This window comes from Gallus gallus, chromosome 14, assembly GCF_016699485.2.
Source record: "Gallus gallus isolate bGalGal1 chromosome 14, bGalGal1.mat.broiler.GRCg7b, whole genome shotgun sequence".
In the NCBI taxonomy this organism is placed as follows: Eukaryota; Metazoa; Chordata; class Aves; order Galliformes; family Phasianidae; genus Gallus; species Gallus gallus.
In genome coordinates this window covers 12,834,814-12,856,273 of record NC_052545.1, presented here as the reverse complement: position 1 = coordinate 12,856,273, position 21,460 = coordinate 12,834,814, and the positions used below count along the sequence as shown (strand labels likewise).

The following is a 21,460-nucleotide window of genomic DNA, read 5'->3' as shown; positions in this document are numbered from 1 at the left end:
GGGGGCGGAACTTCCCAGTATTCTTTGCGGGTACTTCCGGGAGCGGAGCCCACCGAGCGTACAGGTGAGGAGTGCGGTACGCGGCGCGTTGTACGGGGCCCACCCGTCTGTAGCAGCCTACTCAATCCCCCCTCCCCTGCGCCGCCTGGAGCTCCGGTGGGTCATACAGTGGTGCGGTCAGAGCGCTTCGCCCAGCCGTGCCGGCCTGCGGCGGGTGTAGGCCCAGCCTGCCCTCCCGGGGCTTAAGGGCCTCTGAGGTACTAACGTTGCTCTTGTACCTCGTTTCTCTACGTCACTTGTTTCTTCTTGGAGTTACCCTTCCAAGAGGGATGCTAAGGTGCTGCTTACTGCAGTTTTCTCAGCAGTTCTTATAACTTCTTTCTTTCTCCGTGCATTCTGGTTTTCTCCTCTGCACCCTGAGGGCAGGGCGGTGTGGTGTGGGCTGCCCGCTCTGAGTGTCAGCGCAGTGGAGTTCTGATCTTGATGTGTAGATGGGTGATGATGTACTAAAATATGAAGTCTGGCTCATGGGGCTGAGGTAGGCTTCTAATGATTGTCAAGTTAATTGCTTTGCCATAATGCGGGAACAGTCTGTAAATGTTCCTGAGGTGTTCATTTAGTGTGGCAGATGGAATGTGGCATCTAGCTTATTTTTAACTATCAGATCTCTAGTGGTAACCTATTTGAGTACTTCTGTGTCTGGTAACTGTTGAGTCAGGGCCTGAACCACTGATTGAGCACCTGGGAAAAAGGACCCGGTCAGCCCTGGGAGCACAGGTGAAGGCAGTTCAGCTGTGTGTCCAGAAGGGGTGGTGCCTGGCTGCACCTCTGTTAGACTTCATTTAGGGGCTGACTGCCACTGGGAAAGGATCTCTGGTTGGAGATCCCTCTCTTGTTAAGTTTTCCCTGCAGCCCTAGATGTTCAGAGACAGGTGAGCACCTTTCCTTTCCCTTTGTAACACCTTTCCATTTGTGCTAGTCCCTTTGCTACCAGACTCCTGTATCACTCTTCTACTGCATTTATCTTTATGATTGTTACATTCTGTTTTTACTTATGTAGGAATTCCTGGTTTTTTTAGCCCTGTGTATTCCTGCACAGGGCTTATGCCCTGCCACTGTGATACTTAGGATTTGCTGGTATTAAGTGGAACAGGTGCTCATACAAATACCTTGAGGAAGGAATTATTTTTTACTGACACATACTGATTAGGAAAAAAGGATGGTTCTTCTGTGGCCTTAGCAAATTAATGAAGAGGTTGAAGGGAAAATGTAACAAGGTGTGGGAGGAAAAAATCAGATGGGAAGTAGAAACATAGGAGTTGAAGGACTTTTGTTTATGGTGTCAGAAAATGGGCTGGTGCTTGCAGGAGAGTCTCTTGACTCTTCTCAAAAGTATGTTTGCTTTCTAATGTTGCAGCTGAGACAATCAAAAGAGCAGCAGCTACTGAAAAGCTTATTATGCTGTCTCTCTCTTTGTTATTAATTGGTGCCAAATGTGGTGTGTGTATGGCCCCTGTGTGAATCATTCTGAGAAGTTAAACTGGCAAGAAGTTATCAGGAAGAAGAAATGTCTCCGTTAGCTTAGCTGCCCTTGTAATATGTGGAGGGATCCATTAAACCCCATCAGTGCTGCACAGGAGGCAATGAGACTGCAGGGTTGAGAAAGCACTTCTCATTGGATTGACACAGATGTAGCCTGAAACCACAGCTGAGGACCTCAGATGGTGGATGTGTCTGTGTCAAAAAGCTTTTTATGAAGTGCCAAACAAGAAAAGTCTCCTGTGAGTACTTAAAATGATTAATAAACAATTGTTCCCCAAGGCCATGGGTGGAAAATAAACCTTTCAGACAGTCCTGAAATGGTGTTAGCTTCGTAATTAAGTTACTGTCTGCAGAATGTGGATGTGCTCAGACAGCAATGGGGTAGGTGCACTGCTGCTCAAAGCACTTCAGCAATTTCTAGGTTTCACAGAGGCAGGTCTGGGCTGCTGCAGAAATGATGGATAGCAGGAGCAGTGTGCTTATCTGATGACATAATGAAGTGTGCACCCTGTTCAGGTGGTGTTAACTAATTTTGAGAGTAGTGGACAGTTATTAATGATTAAATCTTAGTTTAGGTTGTGCTTCAGGTCAGGTGTTTTTAGTGCTTCTCCTGACAGATTCTTAATTCTCTGTGAATTTTGAAACATGCAGACAATTAAATTATTTTGTGCAGCACTAAGTGTGCCACTTAATACAACAACACTTAAGTAGGAGTTTGTCTTCTCTTCGTGTAACTATCCAAAACTGCCTTAGGCATATTCTGATTACAAATGGAGGAGATAAAGCCAGGCTTTCTGAAGTCTTAAAATGTGATTTGAAAGATGTTTTTAGCATTATTGCCTTTTCTTTTCCAGTGTACTCAAATCCCAGAGTCTACTTCTGCAAGAAAGAACTGCCACCAAGACTCCTTGACAAGGCTTAATTCTTCAGACCACATCAGGATAAGGAGGGGATCGAAGTAAAGGTAGGAATTTGAAACTCTGTGCCTCTGAGCTGACCTCATGTTCCAAGCCTGGTGTACCTTGGAGCTGCACAGCTGAGAGGTGATGCAGGATTCTGTGGAAGACAGATATCAGCCATCTAGAAGTTCTGCTTTGCTTTGTTTACTCAGGGCAGAATGTCAGAGCTGAGTGATGAAGCCAGCGAGTCCGAGCTGCTGAGCCGCAGTCTTTCCATGTGGCATGGGGTTGGTCAGATGCTGTGTCGGGAAGAGCTGGATGTTCCCCTGGATTTGCACACAGCCTCTTCTATCGGCCAGTATGAAGTGGTGCAGGAGTGTATTCAGTGGTAAGGAGGGGCTGGAGAGGGCACAGCTCAGCTGTTCTCAGTGACTTAAGGTTTTTCTTGCTGTGCAGGTCTGTCTAATGTTGCAACAGGGGCAATCCTGTGGAACTCTGCATGTGTTCTTAGGCACAAAGCTGTGGAGGGCCAAGGCTGCTGATTTAAAAACTCCCAGTGATTTGATGGAAGCTTCCAGAGCTGGCAGGCATTTCCATGCAGGCTTCAGTGCTGGATTATTTATTTTTAAATCTTTCAATGCAGTGGTGGTAGCAGAGACTACAGGCATCTACTTGTGAGCTCCAGGCCAGTAATTCAGCTGAATTTTCTTGTTATTTAGTGGAGATGTGGATTTAAATAAGAAGAATTGCGGTGGCTGGACTCCATTGATGTATGCTTCCTACATTGGCCATGACACCATTGTGCATCTGCTGCTGGAGGCAGGAGTGAATGTGAACATCCCAACACCAGAAGGGCAGACACCGCTCATGTTAGCCTCCAGCTGTGGAAACGAAAGTGTTGCTTACTTCCTTCTCCAGGTATGGCTTTACTTATTTCACAAAGAATACATGTTACATGATTTAAATGCACAGGGTAGGATTCTTCATCAGCTGCAACCAGTGTGTTATTTGTTCTGTTGAGTCCAGCCTCCTGACAGGGATTTAAACTCTCTTGGTGTCACAGCACGGAGGGGCAGTGGCTAAGAGACCCAGCAGAGGGGATGCAGTAAAGAACATTCTCTGTTCTCTTGAAGCAAGGCGCAGAGCTGGAGATGAAAGATATTCATGGTTGGACTGCCTTATTTCACTGTACCAGTGCTGGACATCAGCAGATGGTCAAGTTCTTACTCGACAATGGGGCGAATGCCAACTGCAAGTAAGGAGGAATCTATTGCTTAATTTCTATCAAAAGATTAGATTTATTGCTGGCTTAATTATGGGATAAACTGGAAGAAAACAGATGCAACACCTTCTGATCTCTATTTTTGAAGTGTGCAGTGAACTCCTGTGACTTGAGTTCTGCTTGTATGTTTATGCACATTAAATCACCTAAGAACAGGAAGAGATTCTTGCTTTGCTAGGTCCTGGGGTTTTGTCACTGAGGGGTAAGAGTACAGCTGGAGAAATAGCCTGTTGCTGTACAGAGTAATGTTTGCTGTGTTTATTGAGAGAGACCTGAATGCAGTGGAATGGCCAGTGTATCACACAGTTTGTGACTAGATAAAGGTGAAGGCTGAGGGTATCTAATTACAGTATGTCAACAAATGCAACATGTTTCCATTGATTTTTAGCTCTTGTGTGTTTTCCCTCTCTAGGGAGCCTGTGTATGGATATACTCCTCTGATGGAGGCAGCTGCTTCTGGCCATGAGATAATTGTTCAGTACCTTCTCAATCATGTGAGTGTCCAGACAGGTCTCTAAATGAATATCTGTGGTTCTGACCCTCAGAGAAAGAAGCACAAGACTATTATCTATCTTTTCAGTGTTATGCTTGATCTTTCACAGTCATCTGTGATCTGAAGTCCCAGATTTCTGAAAGTACCTGTTTCTGAAGGCTAGTACTCCAGTTGTACAATGCTTGCCTTTCACAAGCAGGAGTAAGGTCTGTCTTATGTGACCAAATCCTGACTGAATCAGGAAGCAGCTAATTCAGTAATCTCTATGCTGTGTTCCCAGGCTTATGTGCTTAGGCTAGTGGACATCTTGTCTTGGTCCTGAAGCTTATTGGTGTTCATGTGTCTTAATGTCAAACAATTAGTTTTTAATATCATTTAATGGTCCAGCTTACTTCCAGAAGGAGGCAGCAATGCAAAGCATTCAGATGAAAACCAGCTAGCTCCCATTGGCAATGCATCAGAGCTGTATAAGTAGGCTGCTTGGCATTTGGGGGTTGTTGAGACCAAATCATTAGAAAGGCAACAAATGTATTTATTAGTAGAGCTTGAACTGTTAAAGGTGAGCCTATATTTCTGATGGACTAAGACAATTTGTCTGTCTCAAATATCTTATTTCAAGGTACACACCTGCTATGAGCTTTTCAAATGCCTGTTTTCCTATAGGGAGTGAAAGCAGATGCCAGAGATAACACTGGAGCCACAGCACGGACACTGGCTATGAAGTATGGACATACAAAGATTGTGGGGTTGATAGACTTGCACGCAGCCCCAGTACCCAAGGTCTTCTGCAGGGATCCAGGTAACAAGTTTTAGTTTGCTTGTTTTAAGATAGAACCTGAAGACAGGTGCTTGATAAGTGTAGTATTATGGATATAGGGGTAAAACTAACTGCTCTGTCCTGGAATTTCCAGTGTTTGTGAGGATGTAAGAGGCAGAGATCCAACACTTTTTTTATGGTTTACTGGCCCCTTTCTGACCTAGTTAAATTCTTTCATGTCTTATAACATTATCTTTTTCTGTTGCTCTTGTAGGATCAGTAGTAAGTAGGTAATTGAATTACCATGCTGCTAACAATCTCTCTTTGGACCACAGGGAAGTATGAAGAGCTGAGCTCCTCAGATGAATCGTGTTCTGCTCCCCAGAGACAGAGACCTGTTCGTAGGACCAAGGGTCCCAGCATCCATGATGGACCCCAGGCTTTGGCTAAGATAACAGCAGTTGGAATTGGGGGAAAGAAGCAGTCTCGCTATGGTAGGAATAGTTAGAAGCCTAGCTGAGAGTAATTTGTGATTTCTCAAGTGCAATACAGCTATTTCTGTGCCAACAATATCTTTCTTTTCGTTAGAGTTTTTCATGCATGGTTCTTACAGAAACAGAAGTAGTTAACTCATAAAAGGTTATGCAACAACAAAACAAAACCCACTGAACACATTTGTCCAAGCTGGATATTGATGAGTGGGATGCTATATGCAGAACAAACACTGCTTTTACCTCGATTACTGTTCCCCCTGACTTCTGAAAAGTCTAGCTTCTCTTTTGTGGTGGCCTCAAGGGCTCAAGAGGCCTTCTGAGGCTGATGACCAGAGGAAGTGGTCATGTAAGCTGGGAAATCATTGATAATGAGAGTGAACTTGCTGCTTCTGGACCTCTGTTTTGTCTTCCTTCATGCTTGAAATAGTACTTCTAAAAAAAGGAATTTAAGAGCATATTCAAGGCTTAGTTCATTCTCTTAACACAGATATGATCAATGTCCATGGTGCAGTAGGTGTCAAAGCAATAGCTTTTGAAATGAGTGGGATGCTACTGGTGTACTATCACAGGTGCAGAGAGGTTAGCTTTGTAGGGTGTGCTTAGCTAGAGGTGAGGTGTAGTTGGTGTCTTGCTTTCTTAAGTAGTTTTTCCATTTTAGTAGTGGGGATGTGAGGAGAAATGCTGAAAGCTGCTCCATAAGTAAGATGCATTTCTGCATTTAGGCTATTTCCTCTGACTTTTCATCAGTGCTGCCATGTAAATAAAGTACAGCTGATTTGATGTGGGGAAGACTGTAGATGTGTATCTGGGGGAATTGTTGGGTCATGAGAAACTGGTGATTGAGCACCTGCTGAGGGGGTGTAGCTGTCCTAAGGAGCACAGGGAAATTGGTTGCACCTGTACTTCTCATGCCACTAGAAAGGGTGGGCCCATGGTAGGATGGAGCCCCCTGGGCTCATATAAGGGCCAGCTGTGGAAAGGAGAGCATCTCTTGGACCTTGGCTGCTTCCTGAGAAGGAGTGCTGTATAGTCAGTGAGCCCCTTTACCAGCTAGGTGAGTTCAACTCTTTCTGCGTATGACTGTTGGCTTACCTGCAGATACTTTGACTGGTATTGCCAGGAACCTGTCAGAAATGATTCTGCTTCTCTGTGAGCAGAACAGCATGCATTTTCCAGTTCTTGTGCTTTTTAAAAATGGCTTCTGCTAGTTGAAACAAGTCTCCTGATTATTTTCAATACCTGAGCTACTGCTCTTTCTGCTGGAACCTCCCTGGTAACTTGTGTCCTATTTGCTCTGTTCTCCCCTCCTTTTGCACACAGAGCAAGTCTTGCCTCAAGGTTATGTTACCTTCAGTGATGATGGCAGCTGTGAAGCTGATGATATCCGGAACCGGGATGTTACCTCTCCAATTAATGAGCAAGATGTGGAGAGCAGCAGCAGTAGGGGTAAGTCACCATCTTAGGAAAAGAATGTGACTAGCAGTGCACAACTGGATGGTGAGACCAGCCCTGTGGCTTCCATCTTCACTTCCCAGTCTCCTTAGACTGTTAGACAGCAGTGGTCACTGGATCTTCACCTCTGACCTGAGTCTGTAGTGTGATACCACTGTATCAGTGGCCAGAAAGGGGTTGTTTGACTCTCCCAACAGAGTGAGATGCCGCAGTGTGAGGACAGAGAGGGGGAAAAAAGTGAGGTTCTGAATGGTGGGTTTACCTTTGTCTTTAGTAATAAGCTCTCAGAAATGCACAGAACCTTGAGTCTGGAGCAGGGAGAGGTCTGGAAGACTTTCCCTTAGTGAAAAGGAATCAGTCCAGCAAGAGTCCACTAAGATGTTGAATACTGAAGTATCTCCCTAACAAGGAAATGCTCAAGTGAGTCAAGATGGTTTAGTGTAAAGAAAAAGCTCTGTGGGAATATCAGCATGTACAAATATCTGAGTGGAGGATCTAAAGATGGAGCCAGACACTTCTCATTGCTGTCCAGTGATGGAATGAGGGGTGTTAAGCCCAAACAAACAGAGTTTTCGTCTGAATTTAAGAAAATGTTTTCTTACTGTGTGGGTGGCTGGAGCAGGGTGCCCAGAGGAGTGTGGAGTCTCTGTCCTTGAATATGCTCCTCTACATGGTTCTAATTGGCTTCAGTGTAATTTTGGACAGTGCAGCCTCAGGAGGTCCCTTCCAAACTCAAACATTCTCTGTTCCTATAAAACAGTACAATGAAGGGTATTATTGACAGTTCCTAAATTGACAGAGGATAATCTGGCACTGTGTTGGCTCTGCTCAGGGGAAGACCTTTCCTGGATTTTAGTAATGGGAGTGTGGTCTTAATGGTAATGAACTACCTTTCCACTCAGTCATCAAGAGACTCAGAAACATTCACACCTGGTTTTCCTGCTCTCTGTGGTGTTTAAACTGACTTAAAGAAGGTTTAATGCTTGTGATCAGACTTGTGACAGTTCTGTCTCAATCATTTTGTATCATGAGTATTGCACGTGAAGAGGAAACCCAGAGCAAGGCTTCTACTATGTCTCCCAGCAGATTTCACTGGTGGTTATGTGGCAAAAACAGCCCTGAATGTAATGAAGTGCAACCTCAAGGTTTTTTTTTCCCCTCCATTTCTTTCCAGAGGATAATGTTTTCTTCACCAACAACTTAGCAGCCATCAGGAGTAGCAGCAGCAGTAGTGAATGTCTGACCAGAGCCCTGGGTGTCAGCAGTGAAGGCTCCCTGGAAAGCAATGAGGTGAGGTTGTACACTTTCCTTTGTCTACCTTTGGCTTGGCCTGTGCTGTCACCCTTCCACAGCTTGAGACCTCCACAGGAGGCTGTAGTACCAGGCTGAGTCAGGATGGCTAGTATACTGGGACAGGAAAACAGGCTTCCATATTTAAAGATTGTGGATTGGTTTGTTTGATCTCTGGCTAGTAGGCAGCTATTGGAGAGCATAGGTTGTTGATGATGGGTCAGTATTTTCTAATCTTTCTTGCTTCTGAACAATTTCTTGAATGCCATTGGGCTAGCAGTCTGTAAAGGGTGCCTGTCTCTTGCTAGAGGTGTGTCAGTCCTTGGTGAGATGACTGTAAGATCTAGAGAAACACAACAGTGTTATGCTGTTGATTCTAAAATATGAAAGGGGAAGAGGTGACAATTATTCTATGGCTCAAGTCACAGCTCATTCTTTAAAGCCAGCTCTGGGCTGGTGTAGAGAAGAGTCACAAATAAATGCTCTGTCTCTTGTGCTTCTCACTGGTGGAAGCTCAGAGCACTGTAGTGGTACAGGGACGATTCACTGCTGCTCTTTGCTGCAGCATGCTACTTCATAGACTAGGATTGTAGGAGCCTGTCACCATTACAGGTGGTCATACTGTAGCAAGCTGCCATCTTCACAGTGGTTTGACTCAACCCTTTCTGATAATGTCTGTCTTCAGCTTTTATTGCTTGTTTGTAGACTGTTACCTGGATTTAGAGCTTTGGACTTGGAGCCTGCGCTTGTTAGATGTAATGATCCTGGCATCTCTGCATGACCATCCTTCACCTTATGTTTCCTGTTTTTTCTTCAGGATTCTGACCACGCAGGCAGTCCTCCTAGTAGGAAACAAGCCAAAAGCTTTAAGGTCAAGAACCGCTACAGCAACAGCGATGGTCAGTGGACTCACTGCCCAGGCAAGGCTGGAGCCTCTAGTCAGCACCTCATCTTTCCTGAGTCCCCTGCCTATACAGGACCCCAGGTAATTAAGGACAGAAAGCTCTCTCAGAAATAATGCAGATCATGTCACTATGTCAAGCTTAGGGGGGTTTCTTTGAGGTTGTCAGCAAGCTGCTTTCCTGGCCTTCACAGTTGAAAGGAAAGTTGGCACCAAAGTTTTTGATGCCAAACCACTACCCAAGTATAAATGCTTGTGAAAGAGTGATTTCTGGTGTGCAAAACTGCCAGTTTAGATGTTAGTGTTGCTTGGAAAAGTATTCCAGATCCCTCTGGGGCTGTTATGGGACCTATGGTGAGTGTTGATTGATCTGTCTTCTGTGCACTTGTTACGAGATGTCTGCAATGTGCAGGGTAGTCCTCTTGTTCTGTGATTATAAAGAAGGGCAGTTAATGAGGAAAAGTCAAGATTGTTGCTAGGACTTGGGAAGACATAGCAGCAACATAAGGAAGTGTTGCTGGTAAGGTTATGGTTTTGTTTGTGGGAATATAGTTTGTTTTGTATGTGCTGCAGGACCTTGCAACATTCCTTGAGCAAATTGGGTGCCTGAAGTACCTGCAGGTGTTTGAGGAGCAAGATGTTGACCTCCGCATCTTCCTGACCCTCACAGAGAGTGATCTGAAGGAAATTGGCATCACGTGAGTGTCTGTAAGGTAGTTCTTTCTGCCTAAAACCACACATGCAACCTGGTCAAAAAAGCTTAGCTGGTGAGTTTCTCTAATTAGGCAGCCTCCCACACAACTGTGATATCCCTTAGTTCTTGGCTGCAGCAGGTTTCTTGTTAGAGGTGTTTGGAAGGAAGCAGGAGGTTGCAAAGGTCTGTCTGCCATCCTGGGCCTGGGCACAGGTGGTACAGTGTTTGCCCCCTGAGTTTGCCATTCTCCCACCAGCCTGTTTGGACCCAAGAGGAAGATGACTTCGGCTATTGCCCGATGGCACAGCAATGCTCGGCCACCCAGTGATGCCCTGGAGCTGGCCTATGCAGATCGGCTGGAAGCTGAGATGCAGGAACTGGCCATTCAGCTGCACAAGGTAAGAAGTCTGCTGTGAGGTGTTCAATGGCTTGTTATGCTCTAGTGAGAGTTCAGCAGCATATTTGTATGTTCTGCCTGTAATGAACTGGGGTGAAGGAATAAATAGCCGATCTACTCAACATTTGTTGTGTCCACTGAATGTAACCCCTCCCCCCCATAAGAGCATATTATTCACTCCTTTTGTCTCTGTTTCATGCTTGTAAAGTCTCTTCATCTGTTTCTCTTCTGCTTGAGAACTAAAAGCAGAGAGGAGGAGGGGTGGGAAGGTGAGTGGAATTGAATGCCTGCTTTTATTTTTTGGTAGCACTGCTTTATGTGAAGTTTGGGCAGTCATTAGCAGATTGGCTTCTATCAATAAAGAAAATTGGATCAACTAAATATTTTTGAAAATAGAGACTAAGAGAAAATTGTAACTTTGAGTTGGTCTTTGTATGGATAGAATCTGTAGCATATGAACAGTGGACAGCTTCCTTTCTATTGCTTTTGGGACCCTATCCAATAGAAATGTCAGAGCAGGTGTTTGTACAGTACTTGCAGCCTGGTCATCTGTTCCTTCTGCCCTGCTGTAGAGATGTGAAGAGGTGGAGGTGATGAAGGGCCAGGTATCCCAGGAGCAGAAGCTGCGTGCAGTGGCAGAAAGCTGCCTGATGGAACGAGATGAGACCTGGAATGCTGTCCAGTGCCGGCTCCGAGAGGCTCAGACCATCACCAAGGATGCTGGGGTCTTGCTGGACCAGATCAAGTAAGTTGCTCCCAGAAAATGGTACTGAAGCTAATGGAGAAAATGGGGATTTGGGCAATGCAGAGTTCACACACTGGCACTCTTAAACGTAGCTGCTAGTGTGAGGTGGGAGAGCTCACTGGGCATCTGAACCATTTCTGGATCCTCTTCCATGTTCTCTAGTGGAAAGTCACAGCCATGTGAATAGATATCAAGCCTTAGATGCATGAATTATGAATGTTCTGGACTTTCAGAGGTGCTGAGTGCTCCTGTACCAATTCAAAGGTGAAAGTGCTCAGCTCCTTTGAAACAAAAGCCGTAAGTAGTTTATTTGTGCTTACATGAAACCTAGTTACCAGGGTGTAGCTTGGTGATTGCATACATGCAAGAGTTTCTAACTTCCAAATAGTATCAGAGGGCTTTCAGTGTCCTACCTCTGATGCCTAACAGAAAAGCCTGCCCAGTTCTTGCCCACTGCCTTTGAGTTCCATCTTCCCCTCCCTTGTAACATATCCTCTACTGCCTTTTTGGTGCTTTTCTCCTGACCCAAGCTGATCTCCTGGTCTGTCATGAGCCCTGGTCTGCTGGCTGGTAGGACTGAGATCACTGAAGGTGACATTGGTCCTACTGCTATAGTTCCTAGCCCAATGGGGCACTGGGGTCAGCCAGGGATTGGGTTTGGCTTTCAAAGGACAGCAGAGTGATAGTCCTAGAGCACTCTTCCCACTGAGGAGCTGAGGCTGCACTGTTTGAACTGATGGCATGACATCAATCAAAACTTTACACGTGCCCCTGATGCCTGTCCTGAGGTAGCTTCATTTGCCGGCTAGAAACACTGGATTGGGCTTGATTCTCGTATAAACCAGATGCCCCTGGCTTAGGCTTTCTCCTGCTCACTCCGCCCCCTCCTTCTCTTCTCCCCCCGCAGCTCCTCTGTGGACAGGGGCAGAGATTGCTGTGGAGATGGGGCACAGTGGAGAGCGCCCTGAGCTTTGTCTGGGGCACGTCTTCCTCTTCCTGGGAAGGAACAAGGAGCAGTTTGTAACCCAGGGCCTTAGATGTGGTCCCTCGGCATCCCAAGCAGGTACTTGCAGGATGTAGGAGGGCACAGACCAGCATGCTGTTCCAGAAAGCACCCTGTGCACTCCTAACAGACTTTGTTTGTCTTGTTTGACAGATCCTGTCAAGCAGAGCTGTCCTCCCGGCTAACACAAGAGCAGGCAGCTGGCAGAGTGCTGGACTCAAAGGGGCAGCTGGGAACTGGTGAGAGTCAAGTGCTGTGTCTGGGAATGGAAGAGCTTCTAAACTAAAATGGGTGCAGGGTTGGTAAACAGGTGCAGGGGGTGAGTATACAGTGGGAGAGCCCAGTGCAGGCTGTGTGCTTGTCTTTCATTGCTGAGTGTGACGCTGGATGTGGTATGGGAACAGATGAGCAGTTAAACATTTACACTTAAAGCATAAATGTCTTGCCTGGGGTAAGCATCTAAAGCATCTAAGACTTTCACTGCAGCAGAATTTTCCTGAGGCTCTGATCCTTTGCAATTGGGAAGCTCTGGGGCCTGGCAGGTGTTTCTGGCTAAAAATGCAAACCGTAGCACAGGCACTCAGAGGAGTTCTGCTTCATGTGCCTGTAGTTTCCCCTTCCTACTCTGTAATGTGTGCCTTGCAGGTGTATTACTGCACTGTGCACTAGAGTAGGGTCTGAATCAAAAGTGATAGATGGTTGTTGGTTCTCAGGCTGGGTCTGGGGGATTGTGGTGCTCATGTACTGAGGCGAACTGCTATGTGTCTGGACAGAGTTGGCCCAGCAGCTCCTTACCTCAGGGAGCTAGCAAACAGTCATGCTGCCCTGGATGCAGTGTCTTTGCTGCTTGGATGGTAAAAGTGAGATATACAGAGATGATGATGATTTCAGTCCACTGCAGTTAATCTTTGAGATCTTTCTTTGTGATCTAACCAGTACTTCGGGGAGGGAAAATCATAAGTGTTAGAGTTGCTTGAAAACAAATACTCAATTTCTGTCACAAGCAATTCAATCTCTCTTCACCTGTGACTCAACCCATAACTGAAACAACTTTGGTGTACATGCTTCCCAGCAGCACCAAACCCTTGTCTGTTGCAGAGGGCACGCATACTGACAAATGTGGTTTCTTTCTTACAGCACGGGAAGGATGGCCACTGTCCTTGAAGTCTCTGAGCTTGCCTGAGCTGTCAGCTGTCCTTGAGAAATGTGTGGGAGAAATGGGTAAGGAGGGGGAGGACTCTGCTCACATGGAGTGACTGCTGGAGGAGGGAGGTGTGGCAGGGCAGGGTTTGGATTATTTCATAGAGGTGTGGGTTCCCCTCTCATCCAGGGAGGTCTCCCAGCTATAAAGCTGTCACTGGCATTTTCTTGTGCTTAATCATCACTGTAGATGTTGGGCTTTGCCTCATCCTCTGCTGTCAGGTCTGGTCTGAGAGAAGGGAGTCCATAACCCATTTCTCTCCTACTAATCAGTGATCAGTGCTGCTGGTGCAAGGGTTCTGAAACCCTGTGTCCTGAAGACAGGAGCTCATCCCAGCAACAGGCACACTCTCGTTTCAGGGCCCTGAAAGTTGCAAGGGTAAAAGCAGGATAGCAGTCTGCAGACTGTTCTTGACCACTTGCAGGCTTGTAATGACTTGCATGTAGCTTAAAATGACTTTTTCCTTTTGGTTTGCCCTCAGGAAAAGCTCTGCAGATGGTAACTCAAAACCTCCAAAGGCTCCAGGCCCCAGGGCAGGGTGCGCAGAGCTGGCTAGAGCCATAACAAAGCAGGACGGTGAGTGGGAGCTAATGACAGCCATGGAGGGCTGTGGGATTGAGAGGGCATCGTTTCTTGCAGCAAGTAACAGCTGTGTGCTGCCTGTGCCCAGTGCCTGCAGTAGCCTTTGACTGGGATTTTCATTTGGAAAAATCCATCCCCTCTGTGCTCCATGGAAAGGGTAACTGAGCTGTTTTTCCTGGTGCCTGCAGGAATACTGACGTCGGGTGACTGTTCCACCCGGAATCTGAGCGTGCCTGGGAGAATGAGCACAAGGACTGTGCTGGCAGTGCCACAGCTCTGTGGAGAGTGTTGTGACAGCTGGCAGATGTGTGGACAAAGGTCTCAGCCATCAGAACGTGCCTGGGAGAACGAGGCATGGCAGAGGACAAGGACACAGCAGCTCCCTGGGCCTAGTTCCAGTCTAGGTTCCCAGGATTGTGCTGTTTATACCAGAAGCTCAAGTTAAGAGAAGAAGCACTGAGCCCAAAGGATTTATGTGCCTTAAACTTCCTGCAGCCTTTGTTGTTCAGGGCTGCATTGTGTTAGAAAGCTGACAGCTACCCACAGCCATCAACTAATTATCCTTTTCCACATCCTATCCTCCCTAAGGCCTCCAGCACATGAGTGGTGGTTGCTGAGGAGCTGACACAGAAGATGTGTCTGAGGCAATAAGGAGAGTAGGCTTGTTGTGAGATGAGTAAAGCGAGTGGAGTTGGTGATGTCTGAGAAACGCATGCAGCCCAAGTCTAGCTGGAACATCTTCCCTGCTGTTGTCTCAGATCTATACTTCAAAACTTCCCCCTTCAGCTAGCCTGCCTTGGTTCAATTCAGATTCTTGCCCCCCTCGTGGGTCATTTTGATCGTGTTCTTTACTCCCAAAGAACTTTTTTTTGTGGTAGATGCTTTGTGGCAAGCATTTACAAGCAGCAGACTCCAGTGGTCAGGTCTGCTGGTGCCAGGATCCCAGCACTGACAGTGGTTGCAAAGCAGATGTGTCCCTGGAAGGACATGAGAGAGAGAAGGAAAAGCTCGACTGTTTGGTCTGCTTTGCCTCTGGTCAGCAGCAGAGTGCCAAAGCAGGCAGAATGAGGACTGAGGGATAGATCTGTTGAGATAGATTAAAAAAAAATCCCATCCCAAATGTCGCTGCACCACCATGCTTCAGTCCTTGGCTGCTGCCTGCTCTTAGTTCTTAGGCTTCAGTGTTGGGAAAGAGGCCTGCCAAGGCATTCTGCTGTTGGCAGTGTGGTGTAGTTTAAGAGGGTAAATCAAAGGTGTGGGGAAAGGGCTGCCTCCCAAGGGGGACTGCCTGATCTCTTGAAGCTGGGCAAAGAATCACAGGATGACAGAATTGGAGGGGTTGGAAGGGACCTCCAGAGATCACTGAGTCCACATGGGCACTGGTGACTGCTACGTGGATGTAAAGTGGCTTCCAGAAGTGCAGTGACTGTTCCTGTGTACTGCTGAGTCCTGGGGGAGAATTACCTTCAGACTGACTGATGGCTTTGACTCTGGAATGGTCTCCATCTATTCTCTGGGAAGAAACTGCATGCTCTTTCAGCACCTCTGATTAAGGGCCAGAAAAAGTACAAGAGTCCATCTCGGCTCCATCCTTTGAGCTTGTCACTTCTGATCAGCTGCCTGCAGCTGTGCAGGTGAGCTGGAGCCCAGTCCCCCATTGGTGGGGATGACATCTGGTTTGACTGTGCTGTCTGGGGGGGCACAGAGGTGGGTACAGCCTGCGCTGTGCACCTGCAGTGCTGCACCTTGTATGTGCTTGGCAGCGTGCTCAGCTGGGGCGTTGCTTCCTACTCACATTTAACTCTTGTCCTCTGTTCCCTGTTACAGAGTAGGGGTAGGCCAGAGACTCAGTGTGAAAGAAGAAGGGAGTCCTATGGGATGGGTTCTGCAGGAGCCCAGATGCCCCAAGGAGATCACCAGGAGTGGGGTTTTATAGAGTAGCGTTCCATTAGGACAGAAATTCAGTATTCAGTGCTGGAAGGGCAGCTGTGCAAGCAGCAGGGTGTCTGGTGCTACCTGAAGTCAAGCTGTCCGTATTAAGTAACATTTGTTACTCAGCTAAAACAATAAAAGCTGAAAACCTGTCTCTGGTGCTTCCTGTGTGGGATTCTCTGCATGGAGTTGGAGTTGTGGAACTATGAGTGACCTATTGATTTATTTCAGGAATATGCAGTGCTTCCAGCTTTGTCCCCCAGGGGGGGCTGCATGCTGGGGCAGCTTTGTCTTGGAGGTGATGCCCTCACAGCACCAGCAGGGGAGATGGGCTGAGAGCAACTTATGGAGCAGTGCACATAGGTAACAAAGCCATGAGCTTTTCCTCCCTAGCCGGGGCTGCTGTTCTTACACCCACAATGTCCAAGCTGTGTGACAAGGAGAGCTGTCTCTGCAGTAGCTCAGAAATGGATTTAGGCCTTGATGAGTTGTGTGCTGGGATTTGCTACTCAAGGTGAGGTACTTCTGTGCCTGGCTCCGGGATGGGGCTCTACTGAGCTGTATTGGTGTGACTGTGCTCCCAGAACCTCAGCCAAGCTCTGATCTTGTGCTACAAATAGGGGTGGGGGAATGAGTTAGCAGCTGTTGTAGGAAGTTTTAATTAGGGCAATGTCAATCAGACCTCCAATGGGCTCTAAAGCTTTGTGTTTCCACATGAGGCTGACTGGGGGCAGTGGAGTAATATGGGCATGCTCTCAGATTCCTGTGGTTCTGCAGTCCCTGCATCCTGGAGCAGCCTGCTTCTCTCTTCCCAGGGCAGCTTGGCATCAGCTCCCATAGCAGTATCCAGGTGCACGCTGCTGTGAGTGGCAAAGGGCAGAGGAGGAGCCAGACAGCAATGCCACTGCTGGCCAGGGGAAGCTCCTTGCTCTGTGCCAAGCAGGGCTGCCGTGTGCTGTAGGTGGCTCTTTGGGTTATTTATCACCATGCTGATTTATTTTGCTGCTTCCCTCCTTGTGTAACCTGTAATGTAACCCTGGAGAGAGGAACACAGTGCTATCTTGAGCACAGGTACCGAGAGCCCCTGTGCTCTTCATACCTGTTCATTGCCCTGGAGTCAGCAGTGCGTATACATAAATGCAGCTGCATGTGTACACTTGCACTTAGCCCACTGCCCAAGAGCCCCTTCCCTCCCTCAGAGCATACAAGTGGCATGCTCTGCTTGCTGAAAAATAAACGTTTATTTACATCTGAAAAGAGTCAGTGTGCAAAATGGTCTCACGGGGGTTACATCTGTCCAGCAAACCTTCTGCTTAGCCTCCAACTCAGCCACAGAGCCTGACACAGCCTTCTCCAACCTCTGCGTTTCCCCGAGGCTCAGACAGTAAGGCAGGGGCTGGGTGGGCCACAGTCCCAGCAATGGAGAACCACCTGCATTCGCCTGCGTGGAGCAGGGAGGAAGAGCTGCATCCTCCCTGCTGCTGGAGCAGCCTTTTTCACAAGGCAAAGCACTGTGATGGGAACTGCAGCCTCAGCAGCGTGCCTGTTCTGCTACTGAAGGTAAGAGTGTGAGGGGCTGGGGGGTGGTGGCAGCATCTGCTGCTGCAGTCAGCTTTTATGGGGGCATCAGAGCTGGGAGGAGAGCTCCTGCTGCAGCCAATGCAGCTGGCACACTGAGCAGTATCAGGGCTGGGGCAGGAGCTGTGCTGGGGAGGAGAGCTGGCAGCCAGAGGGACACAAAGTGGGTGGAGGGGGGGGGGTGCTCTGCAGTGCTCTAGAGTGAAGGCGGTGGTAAGCAGCTGCTGCAGCACCTCCATGCAGAGAGGAGTGCTGCAGGATGCCTGGCAGAGGTCTCATGACGGCAGCAGGGTGGCCCTGGCTTAGGTGAGCAGAGCAGGAGTGCAATAACCAGCATGGTGCTGGCACAGCTCGGGATGTGATGGCTGTGCTCCTGTCCTGCTGCACGGGTGCCAGCACACAGCTGGGTGTGGTGACAGCAAGCTCTGCTCCTTGCAGCTCTGCACACACACACATGTGGGGCTGATGGTGGCCGCTCCCCCACTGCAGGCATTGGGGTCGGACCCTCCAGCAGTTGGAGCAGAGCCCTGCAGTGCCGCTCTCACTGCGTGCAGCAGAGCGCGGGGTGGTCGAGCTTCCACAGCTGCCACTTCTTCTTCATCTCTGACTTCACCTGGGGTGAGATACCCGCAGCTTTTCCCCCTGGCAGTGCTCCCTCCCATTGTGAGCAGAGCACCCACCCCCATGAGCCGAAGTTAAAGCTGCTCTGTTCCACAGCCCCGGCCCAAAACCAGTGCCACGTACCTCCTTGTTGGCAAAGCAGTACAGCACGGCCACCAGGAACCCCTATGGAGACAAAATGGCTGTGAGCCCCCCGGGCTGGGGGCTTTGTCACTGCTGCCTTTAGAGTGTCCCCTATGCAGGCATACCAACTGCCTACGTGGGTGGGGTAGAGGGGGCTGTCCTTGTCCCCAAGCCAGGTCACCATAGGGGCAGAAGGAAGGGAGATAGCCCCCTGTTCCTATGCCCTAGGCAGGGATGGGTTGTGGCCCCACCTCACCTGGAAGGAATTGAGGAAGAGGGTGAAGAAGACCTTGATGTAGCGCAGGATGCCCGTGGTTTGCTCATCGGTGGCGAAGATGAAGACGACCTCGTGGATCCCAAAGAGGGGGATGAGTGTCAGCGTGGCTTTGGCCAGCCTGAAAGACAGCAAGGGGTCCCCGTGGGCATGGCAGCCAGCAGGCAGCAGCTCCTGTTAGAGCTCAGGGTACCCGTGTCACGAGGCACAGGGTGGAGGAACCAGCACAGGCTGCCCTGCTGCCTCTGCTCACCGCAGCTTGTAGTCGGCGTAGCCCTTCTGGTTGGCGCGCAGCTTGGCCAGGATCACCTTGAGGATCCGCATGAAGATCAGCAGGTTGATCTGGGGTGGACAGTGCGGGGCACCCGTGGAGCAGAGCCATCCCTCCCTCCACCCCAACCCCAGCCAGGGGCTGCCCCGGCTTCCAGCACCGTCACCGGGGTCCCCTACCATGGAGGCGAGCAGGATGGGGATGCGGATGATCCACCAGTAAGCCATGTTCTCATTCAGCGCCCAGCACCTGCCCACGACACACAGACAGCGGTGTGGTCGCACGGTGCTGGGGTGCAGGATGAGACCCCCCCACACACACACAGCCACTCACTCTGCGTTCTCCTTCAGGTACTTGGCGGCCATCCAGGGCACCACAAACACCACGGGGGTCCCTGCAAGTCACACAGCACACCCTGTAAAACCAAGCACCCGCCTGAGCTGAGAAACCGGCCCCATGCTGGGGACGCTGCGGGGCAGCAGTGGGGCGCAGGAACGGTCCCGCTCCGCCATGCACCCGGGTGGCTCCTACCCCAGCCCAGGTACAGGTACAGCCGGTAGTAGTTCTTCTCAGAGAAGACCGCGCCAATCAGCAGCTTGTAGAGGTAGACGGCCTCCACCAGGAACCAGTAGTGGTTGGCCAGGATGCAGTACTGCATCAGCACCTGCGCTGCACGACAGCCCAGCGCTGCCTGTCATAGAGAGACGGCGTGGGGCAGGGAGCTTGGCCGTGGGGTGCCCCAAGAGCTCAGCCAGGGCACGCGTGGGTGCACCAAGGGTTCCCCTATGAGGTGTGCCCTAAGAGCTCCCTCAGAATGAAGGGGTGCGCGAAGAGCTCAGCTATAGCAGGGAAACAGCATGGGTGCATGGGCACACCAACAGCCCATGGGTGCACAGCCCACGAGCTCACCCACCGGACACACACAGACCCCACACCCCCCGTGCCCCCACCTCGTGGCTGAGCAGTGCCTGCCAGTCAGCCACCTGCAGCACCTCCGCGCCCCAGCGCCTCTCCAGCAGCGCGTCCTTCACCATCACCGAGGTGGCCCGCAGCCCGAAGGAAGCAAACAGGTTGGCGTGGATGTAATTCCTGGTGCAGTGCAGCTTCCTGGGGAGAGCCGTGGGGTCAGGGGGCGGCGGGGGCACCCCTCGTCCATCGCTGCGCCCGGGGCGTGCTGCGCCCACGGCCCTGCTCCTACCTGAAGACGGTGAGGACGAGCAGAGCGGAGACGAGGGTGAGGAGGGACAGCGCGTAGCCCACGGTGTACAGCACTTTGAAGCTCACCATCAGCCTGCGGGCGCCCTCCTGCAAGCGAGCCCCGCGCCGTCAGCACCCGCTGCCCGCCACGCACCCTGGGGTGCCCCCACCCCGCCGGGCTCCCACCTCCTCGGCGCCGTCCTCCAGCTCCTCCTCACACTGTGAGTAGTCCCTCCACGGCTGGCTGCCGTTCACCGTCACCCACTGACCATCAGCGCCGCAGCGCCGGCTCACCAACCCGTGCTTCACTGCGGGCACAGAGCGCGGGGCGTTCCTCGGGGGGCCGACGTTGGGCCCAGCCGGCAGCCCCCACCGCGGCAGTGGGCACCCAACGGCACTTTATTCTCACTGCCCTCCCTGTGCCCCCCGGCCCCGACCCACCGCGCTCAGCCCCACAGCCCCCAAGCATGGGACGGCCGCGGCTCAGCGTCACCTTTCTCAAACCAGGGCAGGTAGAAGGGGCAGGAGACGTTGACGGCGGTGCCGGGGCTGCCGTCGGGCCAGCAGGCGTACATGTCAAACGTGCGGTTGCAGAAGAGCCCTTGGGTGGACGGGGAGAAGCCGACGGTCGGATGCCGGCAGCTCGGACCCCCCCCGTGCCCCGCACGAGGCTCTCAGACCCGCAGCCCTCGAGCTGTGACGCCGCGACCCGGAGCGGCCCCGCCGGCAGCCGTACCCGCGGGGTAGGGCTCGCTCGCCATCCTCCGCAGGCACTCATCCCGGTACCGCATCCACTCCTCGAAGGTCCTCTCCAGCACCTTGGCCCCGCCGTGCTGCAGCGCAGAGCGGCTCAGAGGGACATCCCGAGGGTCCCCCCCCTCCTTCCCTTCCACTCCGGGCCCCACGGCCGCCCCTTACCGGCACGGCGGAGAAGAGGCACATCCACGCGAGATGCACGACGTATCCGGGGCCCGGGGCGTCCCGCATGGCTGTGCCGGGTCCGGCTGCTCCTCTCCCCGCGGTTGGTCCCGCCGCAGCCCCGGGCCGTTTCCCTGCCGGACCCCGACACCTCGGGGAGCCACCACCGCACCGCACCGCACCGCGCCCCGCAGCCCCGCTGTCCCGGGGGGTCAGCGGCGGGGCCGGGGCACGGCCGGGCACCACGGGGGTCCGGAGCCCTCCCCCCAGAGCTCTGCCTCCCATCAGAGCTCTCCGTCGCTCCGCATCCCCCTGGCCGAGCCTCCCCGCAGCCGCCCTACCCGACTCCCAGTACCTCCGAGGGGTTCCCATCGCTCCGCACCCCCCCTTCTCGGCACGGCTCCCCCCACCGCCCGCCGTTCCCTTACCGTATGCGGCGGCTCCGCAGCCCGGGGCTCAGCGACGCGAGCGCGGCAGCGAACGGGCGGCGAATGCGGCCCCGCCGCTTCCCACCAACGCCGAGCCCCGACGGGGGGGGGGGGCGGGGGGTGGCACCGCCTCCCGGGGCTCAATCAGGGCCGCCCCACCGAGAGCGCGGCCCCGGAGGGAGGGGGGGGAACGCACAGGGATAAGAAGGGGTCCCCCGAGCCCTTGGGGGTGGTGGTGGTGGTGACAGAGGGGTGAGGGGCGCGGACCCCCTTTGGTACAGCCCAGAGGGGGGACTCGGGGTGCTGCGCCCGCCGTGGCGGCTGTCCCTTAGTGGGGGGCTGCTGGGGTCACCCCGCCCACGGGGACGGGGAGCGGGCGGCAGTGG

General features: G+C 51.2%; 2 protein-coding genes across 8 annotated transcripts; one reads left to right on the top strand and one right to left on the bottom strand.

Annotated features, from left to right (window-relative positions):
* Positions 1–26: 26 nt before the first annotated feature.
* ANKS3 (ankyrin repeat and sterile alpha motif domain containing 3) lies at positions 27–15,818 on the top strand. 5 transcript variants are annotated; one of them, XM_001231826.7, is made up of 18 exons: positions 27–64; positions 2,397–2,506; positions 2,654–2,829; positions 3,161–3,359; positions 3,575–3,696; positions 4,136–4,217; positions 4,880–5,015; positions 5,309–5,467; positions 6,788–6,913; positions 8,094–8,209; positions 9,027–9,194; positions 9,684–9,808; positions 10,061–10,202; positions 10,774–10,946; positions 12,103–12,188; positions 13,087–13,170; positions 13,632–13,726; positions 13,921–15,818. In XM_001231826.7, the coding sequence occupies exons 3-17, from the start codon at positions 2,660–2,662 to the stop codon at positions 13,712–13,714; spliced, it is 1,971 nt and encodes a 656-aa protein (XP_001231827.5). In that variant the 5' UTR covers positions 27–64; positions 2,397–2,506; positions 2,654–2,659; the 3' UTR covers positions 13,715–13,726; positions 13,921–15,818. The 5 variants fall into 5 exon arrangements, 4 of the variants coding, with proteins under 4 accessions (XP_001231827.5, XP_040503658.1, XP_040503659.1 ...); XM_040647724.2 differs by having other exon boundaries at positions 27–257; XR_005839872.2 differs by lacking the exons at positions 13,632–13,726; positions 13,921–15,818 and adding an exon at positions 11,854–12,009 and having other exon boundaries at positions 13,087–13,164.
* Positions 15,819–16,881: 1,063 nt separating this feature from the next.
* LOC772096 (glucagon receptor-like) lies at positions 16,882–21,135 on the bottom strand. Of its 3 annotated transcripts, NM_001146139.2 has the most exons (14): positions 21,075–21,135; positions 20,647–20,780; positions 20,465–20,561; positions 20,222–20,329; positions 19,915–20,036; positions 19,730–19,836; positions 19,482–19,638; positions 19,063–19,222; positions 18,865–18,925; positions 18,711–18,780; positions 18,514–18,602; positions 18,243–18,381; positions 17,987–18,028; positions 16,887–17,855 (listed from the first exon to the last, which is right to left on the bottom strand). In NM_001146139.2, the coding sequence occupies exons 2-14, from the start codon at positions 20,713–20,715 to the stop codon at positions 17,784–17,786; spliced, it is 1,293 nt and encodes a 430-aa protein (NP_001139611.1). In that variant the 5' UTR covers positions 20,716–20,780; positions 21,075–21,135; the 3' UTR covers positions 16,887–17,783. The 3 variants fall into 3 exon arrangements, 2 of the variants coding, with proteins under 2 accessions (XP_015150160.4, NP_001139611.1); XM_015294674.4 differs by having other exon boundaries at positions 16,882–17,855; positions 20,647–21,135; XR_005839738.2 differs by lacking the exons at positions 16,887–17,855; positions 17,987–18,028; positions 18,243–18,381; positions 18,514–18,602 and having other exon boundaries at positions 18,865–18,946; positions 20,647–21,135.
* Positions 21,136–21,460: the final 325 nt, after the last annotated feature.